Raw genomic sequence first — 15,454 nt, 5'->3', positions numbered from 1 at the left:
CACACTAGAAAAAATTCATTCTTTCCAAATATAGATTGTCATCTGGTGAAAATTCCTGAACATTTATATCGGAATACATATCGTTGAAAAACTAAATAATCGCAACAGTTTTCCAATATGCTTAGCACTAACAAAAACTAGATTTAAAAAAAAAAAAAAAAAAAAAAAAAAAAAAAAACAATAACTGATAAAAATGACAAACACGCACAATTACAGAAACAGAAAACAGAATATATATTTTTTTAAATATTAGAAATAAAACAAAAACTGTAATAATAGTATCTCAGTGATACTAAAATAACACTGTTACAACCACAACCTCCCACACACAGATTTGTAACCATCATCAAATACGGGATAACTTGGCATTTCTGATGTACAATGCAAAGAAAGAAAGAAACACAGATACAAGGAAATTTCTGTTTCTCTTCTCCCATCCATTCACTCCTGCTCCCCTTATTCAGAGCAGAGGTCACATCCTAAATGAGGCCAATGATGGAGTTGCTATGGCAACAAAAACTGCAAGGAGGGAAAACAACCAGACCTGCACACATAGGCTACACACAGAGGAGTTCCAGCCAACAAGAGCACTCAAATACACTCTACAAGATCACTGTAAAGTTACAACCAAGCAGAAAACACTGGCCTACAGTCATCTGTACATTAAGACACATCTAACGCTGTTTGTGTTTCTCCCCTAGCCTGACCTCTGCCCTGCTATCTCTGTGCACTTTATGCTGTCTGAGGGCGAGGTACAGTCACACAGCCTATAGCCCTATTCGGGCGGGACTAGTTTAACATGGAGAGGTGGGGTCAAGTAAAGTAATAATTACCAGAGCTTCTCTGTGATTTTTAGTCCCGTCCGAATCGTGCCATCTCAGTAATAATTACGGACAATGTCAGTAAAGATTACGGCGACTTTTACCTTCAGTAAAAAGGGCTGGAAAAATTACCTCAGGTGATACTAATCCCGTGCGAATAGACCCGCTGTAAATATGTACGTAAATATTTAGTCATTTTGTGTTTAAAAGTAGTTTTCTGCGTTTTTTTAAGTATGGAGACGCTTGAAAAAGCATTCAGTTGCGCTCTAGACGCTGGGACGAGTCTGTGGCAAAACTCAAAGGCCAGGTCATGTTTGTAAATGAGAAGTGGTTCTCAAACAGTTTACCTGGATAAATAAAGGTTAAATAAAATAAAATAAAAAAAACTCAAGTGTTTTCCACATACAATTCAGATCAAGATCGAAAGCACTTGTCAGAGGCACGAAACATCTTTTAGCGTTAGGTAATTGCCTATCACCAACACAATCCAATATGAAGTCACTTAATACATCGTTCGACCGGACATAACTGTTTTTTTTTATATATATAAAAACATAGGTTATATGTGTTTGCGCACATGATGTCAGGAAGCAACATAATACGCACATGACGACATGAGGGTGACGGCGATGCGCAAATCGAGTTACCCCTCCCACTTCTGCTAGTTTTACTGAGATATCTTATCCCGTGCGAATTGGCCATTAATATTACAAACGTCCTGTGGTAAAATTACATTACTCCATCTACCCTTGTAAAGTTAATCCCATCCGAATAGGGCTTACGAGTATGAAAGGTACAGAGGTTACCATCCCTGTGTGTTAGTCGTACTAAAGTGAGTCAATTAAACCCATTACATCACTAAACTCTCCTAAGAAGTGAGACGTTCTCTATACGGATGTGTTGCATGTTCACAGCGGATGCCATGCAGAAGGAAAGAAAGTCAGTCTATAGGGGCTTTAGCACCGGAGGAACCTTTTCATAGTTCCTAAAACTAATGGCGTGTTCACACCGCAGGAAATGAGAATGATTTTATTCCTAGCAACGTCTTTTGGGGGTACTAATCTAGCTCCTACTTCAGAGTAGGGTCTAAACCAGCACTACCAGTGACGTTAGTATTCGCTGATTGGCCGAACGCCGAAAAAACACCAGCACCCGCCATTTTTTAAAAGCTGTGTAAACACACAGATTATAGCCTATACATTTACTCCACAAACTAGGGCTGCACGATATTGAAGAAAAGTGCGATATGTCATTAAATAATGCGACATTCGATATGCGATACGATAATGCTTAAAGTGTGTAAAATAAACTTAAATTGTCTTTAAAATATATTTAAAATGACATAACCTACATACATGTTTCACATTCTTTTTGCAGCAGTGTTTTACTGTAGCATAAGAAGTGTTATTTTAACATACGTGTAAACTAGTGTTGGGTGATAGGCTTCATTTTCATATCGTCCTATTGTCAGCCTGTGAGATCGGCGATACACGATATTATCGTGAGGGGAAAATTTATGAAATTAATGAGTAAATAAGCAAGCTAATAATCAAATAAGCTCTTATTTGATTATTAGCTTGCTTATTTACTCATTAATTTGCTTGTTTTATTACTTCGTTTTACGTATGAGAATCTTTTTCTATTTGCTAGCAAAGGTGGAGTGTTTATTAATAGGCTAAATCAGGATATTTCCCGGTATAGTGGGGTAAAAAAAAAGATCCTAATAATTCTTGTATCTGACTCGGAGTATTTCAACATGTCAGCGGGAAATTTACGGACACACATTATCCTCTCATGCCGTTACAGATGCAGCATTTTGACTGTTCTTCTGCACGAGATGGGAACACGTTTTAATAATTTCTTGGGTCAAGAAAGAGTCGGAGTTTGCGATATATGTCCTCCTACCAGTGCTCTCTCTGTCTGGATGCACTTCACATATGCACACTTCGATAAGCCCAAAGAACCCACGCGGCTTAATGTGTTTTAAATGCCGGGAGAAATCAGAGTAAGGGGCAAAAATCTATCTGAATCGATCGGTTTATACTTAAACTTATGACTTGACTCCGATAAAGGAAAACGGGTTAATGTGTTTACATGACCACATGCATCGTCAGTCTATTCAGCAGAATCGGGTTTTCTTGTTAAACAAGTGTTTGAAGTGTTCTTGTTAAACAAGTGTTTATATTGTTTTAATTGTCATTAAAAGTTTTGTTAATGTGCTATGGAAACAAAATACTGACGAACAACGATGCCGTTTTCATCTTGGATCTGTACAAGAATGATGCGTCTGTTAAAACAAGCACTCTTGACAATTTGTGAATGGATCACCTTGCAATTAAAGTTTGATGTGGGATGTAGTTTTTTTTGTCTGTTTTACAAACATTTTCTTAGAGGAGTCCTCATACGCACATGTCGGGGATGCCGCTCTGAATTTAGGCAAGTCAAATGAATTGTAGTTCCTAATATCAATTTAATAACAATACTAGCTTTATAATAAAAATAATAATAATACTTTAATACATAGAAAACAAGCCAATTATCGTATTGATATCGTTCAAGATATCTGCCATCAGCGATAACCATGACTATCGTCGATACGTGATAATATTGTCTATTGGCACAACCCTAGTGTAAACCACAGGGTTAGGGTTTCAGGTAGGCCTACATTAGAGTTTACAACAGAAACTGAATAATCAAATGTAAAAATAAAACACTGCTTAGTTTTCACTATATGAATTGTGAGTGATTTTCTCTGTCTTTTATTCATGACCCCAGTTATTGCAAGCTGTTGCGATATGCACAGCGCTATATATACATTCGCGATATTTCAAAAATGTCTATATATTGTGCAGCCCTACCACAAACTAACTCTACGAAGTTACGAACATGGAAAACTGATAGATGGACCTCTCAACCTTTACGCTGAGGAGAAAATCCAACGCAACTCTGTAGGGGACCAAACGAAACACTTATGTACTTCTGCTCAGCTAGCGACACTGTACATCAGTCACCGACACTGTACATCAGCCACACGGCAAACGCTAATACTTTCTCATATACTGTCTACTTTCTTTGTATAACAGTTCTAATAAAGTATTGGACAGGACTGTTAAACAGACCGTAAACTAATGAAGACAGAGAATGGGAGCACAGCGCCGTTAAAACAAAAGTCATAACAAGCGTGGCTTACGTCACTTCAGAATTCCTACTTGCGGTGCGAATGCAACCAGGAAAATGGCCCTCGGGGAACATTTAGTTCCACCCTGGCGGCTAGCTCCTAGAAATATACAGTGCGAAAGAGGTTCATGATAGGGGGGTTTGTCAGGGGGCTGGTTGACACTGCTCATTCATAGGAGGTCTCACATTTGGCTGATCACAAAAAGCAATCCATAACACTGCAAAGCTGCTTTCACTTGTCATTTTCCCCTTGATGGTTTGAATATTTAAATGGAGAGTTTGTTTGTGTGTTATTTAACTCGATGCCCGATTCTGTGGACCTCGCTCATTTTTGGTGACGCAATGTATTGCCCATTGTTTACATAAAAATGAACGTCACCAACATTTTGTTGATCGCGCTGCCTCTGTCATCTTATCAGCTCTCCATGTTGGAGGCGAGAGCAGGGCTCGGGCAGCTCCTTCATACACAGAGGACATTGACAGGTGAAAAGGCGGTGTCATTTGAAATATTACGGTGTTTTTCTGACATCTACAGACAGTTTGGAAGTAAAAGTCTAAATGCACTCAGATTTTAAAAGCAGCAATCCACTGCTCCGGTGCACATATAAACCTGACAGCGCGAAATGGAGATCTTTCACAGTTTCATAGAGAACGCGGCTTCCCATTGTTTTTCTATGTAAACATGCACAAGACGGATATTTTATTTTTGATACTGATTCCAGTATCTAAATATTCTTAATAAAAAAAAAATTCATTTTAACGCGTGTAGGCCCACTTGCATTATTATGTTGTTTTATTATGATTATATATTAAGTGGCATAAAGTGGTCTTAAAATGACAATATAGCCTAGTTTATCGCAGTTATTTCAGGAACAATATAATCACCCAACAAAAAGAAGTTATTGTAACAGGCCAAGCTCCAACCCTAATAAACACACCTGATCCAGCTAATCAAGGTCTTCAAGATTACTAGAGGTGAGTTGGAGCTAAACTCTGCAGGACAATGGCCCTTCAAGGAGCTGAGTTTGAGATAAGTAGATATTAAGTAATTAAATTACTTAAATAGTCCCTCCTTTTCATGATTAGTGATTACAGTGGAAAAGTCACATTTCTGCAATCCTGCATAATTTGCCACAGCAAAATGATTGCAAAAAACGCAATACTAAACTTTATTGACAAAGTTAGCGTGATAAAGAAACATACATGATTGAGATGGGATGCAGGACTCGACAGTAAGGACTGCCCGACGGCCCTGGCTGTATGAACTACGCTCGGGACAGCTGACGGAACTTTCCGGTCACTTGCCCGATCGGGCCAGTGCCGTACCGTACCATTATGAAAGTTTATCATTTGCACGTGTTTTTACGCCTTGCCAGTTTAAATATTCAAGTGCAAAAAGATGCGAAAGAGAACAATGTTTTTTTTCCTACGTGTTATTTTTGTTAGAAAGTTTTTTTTGGGGGGGGATATTTATTTTTTGACAGCATTACCATCTAAATGTTCTAAAGAATTATAAAAAAAAAAAAATGTTTTTACTATTTCTGGGACAATATATCGTGTTACACATGTTATTGTATAAGTTATCATGAGAGGCCTATTTGAGCCACTTTGCCTGCAGTCTGCACATAACCTAAGGCCAGTGAGCAAAATTGCTAAGTGACAAAAATTACTTCCAAACACACACACACACAAAAATCACTTTAAATCAGCATGAAATTGAAATTGTAATAGTATTTTCTTCCCCATTGTGTGACGCATATCCGAGTGAAACAGCTCCCTGAACAAACTTTTTTTTTTTTTTTTTTTTAAGCAGGACTTGATATTGTCCATCAGGAATTGATTGGATCATTCTGGTTTGCTATTGCTGTGATCTTGTGTGAGTGACAGGTTGCCTAGTGCCAGTAAACAAGTCATCAGAGAAAATATCGTTGCAAGTTATTTTGATTATAGATTTCCAGGGTACATAAATAAATAATATGCACTGATCAATTACTTTTATGTGCAATATTCCATAAAAAAAAGTCATTTTTGATTTCATCGTGCCTTTAATAAGCGACCAAAATTGCCAAGTAACTAAAAATCACACCCGAACACAAAAGCAAATCACGCAAGGAAACCTGTCAGTCATCCAAGCAGCTGTCAATCACAGAGCTATGATGTCAGATAACAAACACACCACAGATATATGCTCCTCACACAAGTTTACGTGTAAAACAAAAAGTGTTTAATGGCTGCATTTAATATTCCGAATATCTAAACCGCGCAATAATCGTTTATCTGATATTTCTGCAACAAAATCTTTAGACTCACTGACTCTGAGCGCAAACCGAAAGCGCTGCGCGGCTAATAACGCTACTGACATGACAAGAGCTCTATCGAAACTGACACCGTTTTTAACAAAACACACTTTAATATAAAGAATAATAATGCTACTAACCACGGAAAGATATAATTTAAATATGCCTACAGACTCTCTCACATTTTCATGTAAACGTAAAGGTTGTGTGTTTCTCCGTTACACGGAGAAGCAATACAAAATGGCGACCGCGGGCAGCTCGGATGAGTCCTTAACACGCAAAGTCGCTAAACACCAAGGCCATGCCGTTATATTAACGTTAAACGAGTTCGTGTCGAATTAAAACATTTACTAGGAGGGTTCAATGAGGTTGAGGCACTGTAATAGGCCTTAAGAGCATGAAAATAAGCCACATATTTCCTCCGACCCGCTATCAATGCTAGCGATGTGTGACACGGACTCGTCCGGCGTCGTGCACGTATCTCAATGTGTGTGTGTGTGCGTGCGTGCACACGATCAAAACACACACTCTCACCCCAGACCAAAAGCCTGAAACAACCACGGTCCACATTATCACACATCTGTCAATGTCAGACGCTCGAAACGAGCTCAGATCAAATGAACCCGAGTTAATTAATCTGACCGTGCGTTAATGTACGCACATTCTCGTACAATTCTACGTCAAATCCACAAGCATTCCCGCACAGGGAAACGTGAGATTTGTGCGAAGCTGCGCAGAGCAGGGATGCGATGCTGTGCTAGCTTTAACCAGCAAACGGCCTAATGCTAATAAACAACCTCAGGGCCCTGCATTCCTCGCTTTCTTTGACGCACACGCGATGTAGGTGTCGTAATTCAGCACTAAAACACAAATGCAACGAGCCAAAGAGCAAAATGATATCCAGACTGACCCGTTGTCATGAATGAGTTTGTCTTTCCTAGCAGCTAGCGTTAGCACTCGGCGACACACAGGCCGCTTTCACCGCGCGCGCACCAGACAATCATTTCAGCGCTGATTAGCGCGCTTGACCGTTACACGAAACGACGCAGCACATGCCGGGACCGTTAATAAGAAATAATCGCTTTGCATAAGTGTAAAGGCTGCTTGTTTATTTACCTTCTTTATTTTGTTGTGAGGGCGCGCGGGCTCTTTCTCTCCCACAATCCAGAACAAACAGATCGAGACGTCGGTGACGTCATGCGCGCGGAGGACGCACAGGACGTGGGAGGACAGCGAGCGCTCCTGTCTGTCACACGTGTGAAAGATCACCTAAAACCCCTCTCAACTCTGATCTCTTCCGTTTGCCCTTTGATCGGTGTCATTTAAACACTCTCTGAAGTAACAATAACAATAAAATATATGCTTAAATATTTAAATAAATAACACATCCGCTCTATATTATTCATTTCATGAAATAAAGTCTCAAAATCCAAGGTGTGACGGAGGTCTGACTTATTAAAAATATGAAGCTTTACCTGTAGATATGAAGAAATTGTGAAATTTAAATTGTAATTTTGGCCACCCCTAAAATGGTTCATAACATAGAAAACCCATTTAAAGGGATAGTTCACCCAAACATTTAAATTCTGTCATCATTTACTCACCCTCATGATGTTCCAAACCTGTATGAATGTCTTTCTTCTGTTGAACGCAAACAGTTGATGAACCCCATTGACTGATAGTATTTTTCGATGGCTACCGTCATATTTTGGTTATTATTATATTTTCGTATTCTTCAAAATATCTTATTTTGTGTTCAACAGAAGAAAGACATTCATACAGGTTTCGAAAACCTTGAGGGTGCGAAAATAATGACAGAATTTTCATTTTTGGGTGAACTGTCACTTTAAGGACGTGCATGTATTGAACGTACGGAGCGAGAACACAGCGTAAATGTCTACAATGGAATAAGAAAAAGGCACTGAGACTTCAAACACAAGTGAACACACCACGAGCCAGAGAAAGAGAACAAATAAGAATACTTTTTTAATAATCAGTGAAGAAAAGTTCGTTTAGGGTTGTTTGCACTGTCAGAGTTTATTCTGTGGTAGTTATTATATTAAGTAAATTATACTATTAAGTAGCCTATATTTATAGATTAACATTTATAGAAAATAACACTACGATCATTTGTAAAAGGAGAAGTTGAGCTTATGTTTTAATAGCCAACAATTAGGCTATTGGTACAAAAGTAGCCTACGTGCCGTCATTATGTTGGTAGCCTACATTTATAATGTCTTGCAATTAAAGCCGGCACTTTAATTGCAAGGAATTTACGTTTAAATGTCACTTTTACTTCGTTGATGCACATTACTAGTGGTGAAGTTGATTCACACACATTTGTAATCTTTGAACAAAATCTGAAAATGTAGGCTACCGTACTTAGAAGAGCCTTCCTTCGCTGATGACGTCAGTTTGAAGGCTTGTAGAACATTCCTCCAGCTGTCAGTCAGTCTGCAGCGATCACTGACAGCGAGCTGAATGGAACTTTTAGAACTTTTCAGTCAATTCCCAGCGGGGAAAACAAACAAGCAACGGTCTCTATGTTCTCATTATATTCAATTTCACTGGGAAAATGCATCATAATACTTAAGTAAAGTTGGTCGCAACTTCCGGTTCACGCACTGTGACTCAAGCCAAGCTCCCAGACAGTTTATTTGTGATACAAAAATAGCTCAGCGACAGTTGTTTCCACACAGTCACATGGGGTGTATTTTAAAATAGCTGAACCAAAGACGAGGGACAGTTGCTACATCGAGCCTGTGCTTTGACATATGTCTCTGATTATTAAAATTACTAGCTGCCTATAATCATCATGAGTCATTCTTTGATGCACTTGCTTTTACTACCAACTCGGCTAAGTTTATGGATTCTCTCTTTGGTATATTATATGGTTGTGTATGGCACCGCTGGAATCACTGCCTGTTTGGTTTTGATCCGAATTGCCTGGACTGGATTTAAGGATCCATATAGAACTTTTCAATGGACCATCCGAAAGAAACCCCCAGACTGCCTCCAAGACCCTGCACTTGGCCACCATGCATATCTGAAGGGCAGGGTGAGAGGATTTATAATGAACAAATATGAACAAGAATTAATCTGATGTCTTTAAAAACATTAAACAACGTAATCTGTACGAGGTCGTTAATGAAAGGTGAATGAACGGGTAAATAATGATTGCCCATATCTTGTGTTCTTGCGCCACCTGTGTTTAAAAATAGACGTTCACAATAGATTTCACATTCCTTTGTTTTAATGGGGGACACACGTAACCCTGTGATATTACAGTCAATGTCAGATGGAATATATATATATCTTTCACCAAATTTGATATTGATCCAGGATTGCTAGTTATTGAAAATAATGGCTAGGTCTTTCTTTCTTATCAAATAATGTGACTCTTTTGTTTTGTGACTTCTTTTGGTCGTTCTTCACGTTTCAGAGCTCAGGCTTGAGGTTCCATTATGTAACTAAAGGAGACCACAGAAAGCCTCTAATGCTGTTTCTTCATGGATTCCCAGAGAACTGGTGACTTCCTTTGCTTCATTTTCTCCGTCTGCTTATTTAAAATTGTACATATGCTGCCCTTTATTCTTTTATTATATCATATTTGATGCAGGGAGGAGATCCAGTCAGATGATTAAGTCAAATTTTATATCTTAACAGCAGACAATCAAATAATAAATGAAGAGTCAAATCAATTCATCCATAATCAGGATTAAAAGTTTAATAAAGAAACATAAAATGAACAGTTAAAATCACTTCTAATATTTCTATTCTAAGTAAAATATAATTAAAACACTCTGAGTATAATATTCTCAGCCTAAGAGTCCAAGGTAGACTGACCTGTACAATGGATCTCCCTATTATATAGGTGCTTATCGGAACAGAGCTAAGTTCCTCTTTTCATAGTATATTGCATCGAAGGAGACACACAAGACACAAACATATCTAGTTTTCATGATTTCACACTCTGAGGTGTAAAAGTTCACCCTAAGTCAACCAGCTACATTTGAGGCATAAAGATTAATAAAAGAAAAGCATTAAACATACATTTCAAATTATATAAATGATTGATGATGAAACATATTAAGCAAGATTCATCAATATTATATTTGTAGTCTATATTATTAAATATCAACAACAATAATATTTATTCATAAAGCACATTTAGCGTTTACAGTACCGGTAAAAAGTTTGGAAACATTACTATTTTTAATATTTTTGAAAGAAGTCTCGTATGCTCAAGCCTGCATTTATTTGTAAAAAAAAACAGTAATATTGTGAAATATTATTAGAGTTTAAAACAATGGTTTTCTATTTTAATATACTTTAAAGTATCATTTATTTCTGTGATGCAAAGCTGTATTTTCAGCATCATTACTCCAGTCTTCAGTGTCACATGACCCTTCAGAAATCATTCTAATATGATCTGATTTATAATGTTGAAAACAGTTGTGCTGCTTAATATTTTTTTGGGAACCTGTGAAACTTTCTTCAGGATTCGTAGATGAATAAAAAGTTATAAAGAACAGCATTTATTCAAAATAGATTTTATTTTTCTACAAATATCAATCTTTATCACCACTATTCATCAATTTCACACATCCTTGCTGAATAAAAGTACTAATTTCTTTCAACGACAAAAAAAGAAAGAAAAAAATGACTGACCCCAAACTTTTGAATGGTATATTGTCACAAAATATTTCTATTTTAAATAAATGCTGTTCTTTTTCAACTTTTTATTCATCAAAGAATCCTGAAAGAAATACCACAGGTTATAATATATATATATATATTAAGCAGCACAACTGTTTCCAACATTGATAATAAATCAGATCATATCTGAATGATTTCTGAAGGATCATGTGATACTGAAGACTGGAGTAATGATGCTGAAAATACAGCTTTGCATCACAGAAATAAATGATACTTTAAAGTATATTCAAATAGAAAACCACTATTTTTACTTGTTATTATATTTCACAATATGACAGTTTTACTGTTCAAATAAATGCAGGCTTAATGAGCATAAGAGACTTCTTTAAAAAAACATTCAAAACAGAAATAGTTTCTTTTGACCACCACTGTAGAAAGTCAGAGTTTGTATCGGTATGATCTGCAGGTACTCCTGGCGTTACCAATTACATGAATTCGGCAGTCATTACCACACGGTGGCGCTAGATCTGCGTGGCTGTGGAGACTCGGACGCACCCGTCCGGCTGGAGGAATACTCGCTGGAGACACTCTTATATGACATCAGAGATACCATCGATGAATTGGGTAGGCCTGCTGACTAAATCACAGTGTGAGAAATAGACACTAAATGCACTGGAATGAGAAACTGTGTTTACTCACAGGTCACACGAGTTGTATATTGGTGGGCCATGACTGGGGTGGGATGCTGGCATGGCATTTTGCACTGGAGCGGCCCGACATGGTGCAACTTCTCATCGTCATGAACGCCCCTCACCCTGCCTCGTGGCTGGGTAAGAGAGCCAGACAGGTCGTCGTTTCACTTGTGTTTCTAAACGCTGGTCTGATTCTGAACTGAAACTGAAATGTGGGCGCATTTCTGTAAAATCCAGATGCAGTTTTGAGAAGACCCTCTCAGCTGTTGCGGTCAGGACATGCATGTTTCTTTCAGTTACCCCTGCTGCCCGAATTTGTTTTGTCTCTTGAAGATTTTAAGGTATAGTGTGAACACTTTTAACGGTTTACTCTTTATGCCCGAACTGTCTGACACTGTGGTTAATAGTTTCTGCTTATTTTATGTCTTGACACTTTTTTTGTTGTACTGTAACAGGAAACACTAAATACCATTTTTAGGTCACTTCCTGTCCTCGGTCTCATATAGTTACAGCTCGTTTCTGTCATGTGCAGTGTTGCGGGTAACTCAATACAAGTAATGCGAGTTACATAATCATCAGAATACTTTTTTCAAATAACCAGTAAAGTAACGCATTGCTTTTGAATTTTCAACTAAATATCTGTTACATTTTCACATAAGTAACGCAAGTTACTTTGTTTTCCCATTTATTGAGTGACATCTCTGTGTTGAGAGAAATCGTAAGTGCAGAGGCGCTGTGTTTGAACATGCTTATAGTTCTAGACTAAATGTGAGCATTTACTCATCTCACTTGCACAAAAACAGATTCAGTATTCCTCAAAATGAATGAAAACTCAGAATATTACTATTATGTTAAAGATGTTAAATAATGCAAATATACTTAATGTATTTAATCTCACTTTATTAACCAAGTCTTTGCTGCTGACCTTCGATGATCCAATTCAACCATACGAATAAGCTAAAACGACTTCAGATTTACATGACATTTGGGTTTCATCTTTTTGTTTTTATTGCTGAAGTATGAGTGTTGAACTTTCTTTTACTGCGTCCTATTCTTCAGCTGAAAGGTTTGCTTGAGCTGCACCCTCTACTGTACAGGCCTACGTTTTTATTTCCTTCAGCCTGAGGCTTTTTTTTTTTTTTTTACTTTTGGTAAACTTTTGGGCCTTTACATTTGCTTTTATAAATAAAAACGAACAAGCAAACCCAGCCCATGTGAGAAAATGTAATGCGAAAGTACTGTAACGCATTACTTTCCATAAAAAGTAACTGTTACAATTAGTTACTTTTTACGGGATTAACGCAATGTAATGCATTACTTTTAAAAGTAACTTTCTCCAACACTGGTCATGTGCATAGTTGGTTCGAGGTCTATTTTGTGGCACGAACGTGGGCATCAAGAACAAAGCCAGAAGACTGACTGAGTCCCAGCTGGAGGGTTACCTGTACCGGCTGTCCCAGCCTGGAGGGCTCACAGCCCCTCTGAACTACTTCCGCTCTCTCCTCAGGTTTAAAACACATCACACTCCCATTTCTATATCATGGGCCTAAACTGCAGTACATTGCTTAAAGTGGTTACTGTGTACCTCTCTTTCTACAGTAACACTCTGTACAAGCATCAGGATGTTGGTGTGTCCTGCATGTTAATTTGGGGTGAGGCAGACAATATACTGGTGGAGGGCATGTCCGGTGGAACGAGGCCTTACGCAAGGGGTCCCGTCGTCATTCACACTATTCCCGAATGCAGTCACTGGGTTCAGCAGGATCAACCTGAGATAGTCAACAAACTCATATGGGACTTTGTTCTGGATAAAGATATCATAAAACACAATCATTGATTGCCTTTGGTTCACTTGGCGCAATGAAGAATATATATTTTTTTCGTCTTTGGCTCCGGCAATGTTTCAGATTTCAGAGAAAATGTATGTTGTGCAATTTGTTATCTCAGTAAATATTTGAAACTATGCAAAGTTTTAAGTTTAAGTTCAGCTTTTACATATTTGTTCCTTGTAATATTGCATTTTATGAGATCTTCAATTCAAGACACTTCGACAGATAAGGATTTCAAGGATGGTATATATAATAATATATCATAACTTTGCCATAGCGTCTTTCCTGCGAGCTGTTTAACTGAAAATCCAACATAGTTATCAAAAATTTTAACTAATTTAAATTTAGTGTGACTAAATACTGTATAACCACATCAAAATGCCTGATATGCTTGTTCTATTTGGCTTAGTATTCCTGTGAGTATTGGACGGCATGTTAACTGCTCAATATGTTGAATTATCTCAGCATTAGTGACAACAATAAACATATTCTCATAGAGAAAAACCCAAATTCTTGAGGATGGTACATACTGAACATATGATTATGATACGTCACAGTTAAAAACAAAAACCTTTGTTGCACAATGCAATTAACATTCTTTCAAGGCCATTTTAGTCTGTCGTTGCTAACATTTATTTCAATTAATAGCTCAAACTTTAAATCTGTTTCACACATAAAATATTGCTTTGGAAGACGTTGAATATAGTGCATGTGTCATACAGACTACTTTTGAAATACTTTTATGGTACTTATATGATGGTTTTATGATGATTTGGAGCCAGACCGTCTGAGCAGGACATTCTGATAAATATCTTTTTGTGTTATTTCGGTTTCTGTTGTGTTTCGTGTAGAAAATAATTCTAAGTAAAAATTCATTTTGTTGTGAACTCTTTAACAAGTCCTAGTCACAGTCATCATTTTAAAATCAATTTCTCTGTGACTTTCGTTATATGCTCACCTCATGTGGCAAGCTATATAACAGTATAAAAGTAGCCTATCCAAGTAGTCACTATCCAAATAGTTATAAATTAAGTAACATTCAGTTTTTACTGAAGCAATACTATTTGTAGTAATGCTTCTACTAATACTGATAGCAATACTATTTACTTTTGACTACATATTCCAATTGATGATCCTATTTGTACTAGTAACTTTTTATTTGGAGACACCATCTTTCCATGTTGTTGCTAGTAAAAAATATTTTTTAATTGCCATTTTACTTGTCATATGTCAGAATGTCTACTTTATATTTTAATTAAAATATAACTAACATTTTAGTGTCTAGTAAATATGTAATAGCCTACTGTCTAGTGACTAGTCAATTTGTAGGGTATACAGCAGGACTAGAGGCGCACCGGGGTAAAGGATGCCTTTGATTTTATTTTCCTCTAAACCTAGATGCTTTTCATGATGCACATGGAAATTTGGCTGATCCTTGACGCGATCGCAGACAGCAGTGCAAAGTTGATTCTGCGCTAATTTGATCAGAAATGTTATGTTTTTTTATTTTTTTATTTATGTTGTAGGTTTAAGTAGCAAATAAAAATCGCTAAAATTATTAAATATATATTTTGAGACAAATGTCTTAATGATTTTCAGTTTGGTTCAAGCTTATTAAATCAACAGTTTTTCAAGAATATGTAAAAGTATGGTATTTGGTGTAAAAAGCGCCCCTGCTGTTGGGGCGAAAGGCACAATAATTAACAGCTGAAGGACTTTTCCATTTGTTGACATCACATGGTAAAATCTGTATAAAATTATTATGGGATCTCCTTAAGATTGCTTTCAGAATCGTAACTTTTTAAAATAATTTTGTTTCTTTCTTTTTTTTTTAAATCAACGTATTTTAGTATCAGTATATTGAACAAAAATGAATTATTTTATTTATCAAAATAAACAGAAAATAGTAGGCTACAAACTTCGCTAAAGTAATTGTTTTGACCAAGTATTACCTTAGACATGATTAAAAACATATTTTA

At 37.0% G+C, this 15,454-nt stretch overlaps 2 protein-coding genes across 3 annotated transcripts in view; one reads left to right on the top strand and one right to left on the bottom strand.

Moving 5' to 3' along the window:
• brd4 (bromodomain containing 4) overlaps positions 1 to 7,593 on the bottom strand; it is a 54,622-nt gene extending 47,029 nt beyond the window's left edge. The window contains exon 1 of one of the 2 annotated variants that reach the window (XM_084423847.1): positions 7,412 to 7,593. The gene's annotated coding sequence lies outside the window, so the exon portion shown is untranslated. The remainder of the gene's footprint in view (positions 1 to 7,411) is intronic. The other variant, XM_084423848.1, reaches the window with a different exon arrangement.
• A 1,414-nt stretch (positions 7,594 to 9,007) lies between these two features.
• LOC311306960 (epoxide hydrolase 4) lies at positions 9,008 to 14,368 on the top strand. The gene is made up of 7 exons (XM_084435622.1): positions 9,008 to 9,353; positions 9,738 to 9,823; positions 11,421 to 11,578; positions 11,656 to 11,784; positions 11,884 to 11,987; positions 13,005 to 13,153; positions 13,246 to 14,368. Exons 1-7 carry the CDS (start codon positions 9,111 to 9,113, stop codon positions 13,481 to 13,483), a joined length of 1,107 nt encoding a protein of 368 aa, XP_084291748.1. The 5' UTR covers positions 9,008 to 9,110; the 3' UTR covers positions 13,484 to 14,368.
• Positions 14,369 to 15,454: the final 1,086 nt, after the last annotated feature.

The sequence above is a fragment of the Rutilus rutilus genome, assembly GCF_951802725.1.
Source record: "Rutilus rutilus genome assembly, chromosome: 1".
NCBI classification, from domain to species: Eukaryota; Metazoa; Chordata; class Actinopteri; order Cypriniformes; family Leuciscidae; genus Rutilus; species Rutilus rutilus.
This window is presented reverse-complemented; position numbering and strand designations above follow the sequence as displayed.

Bases quoted from the DNA above. Each gene is read 5' to 3' on its own strand.
- LOC311306960 (XM_084435622.1), top strand. From the start codon at position 9,111: ATGAGTCATTCTTTGATGCACTTGCTTTTACTACCAACTCGGCTAAGT. The intron at 9,824-11,420 runs GTGACTTCCTTT...TATGATCTGCAG, and splicing joins CATGGATTCCCAGAGAACTG to GTACTCCTGGCGTTACCAAT. The intron at 11,579-11,655 runs GTAGGCCTGCTG...GTTTACTCACAG, and splicing joins AGATACCATCGATGAATTGG to GTCACACGAGTTGTATATTG.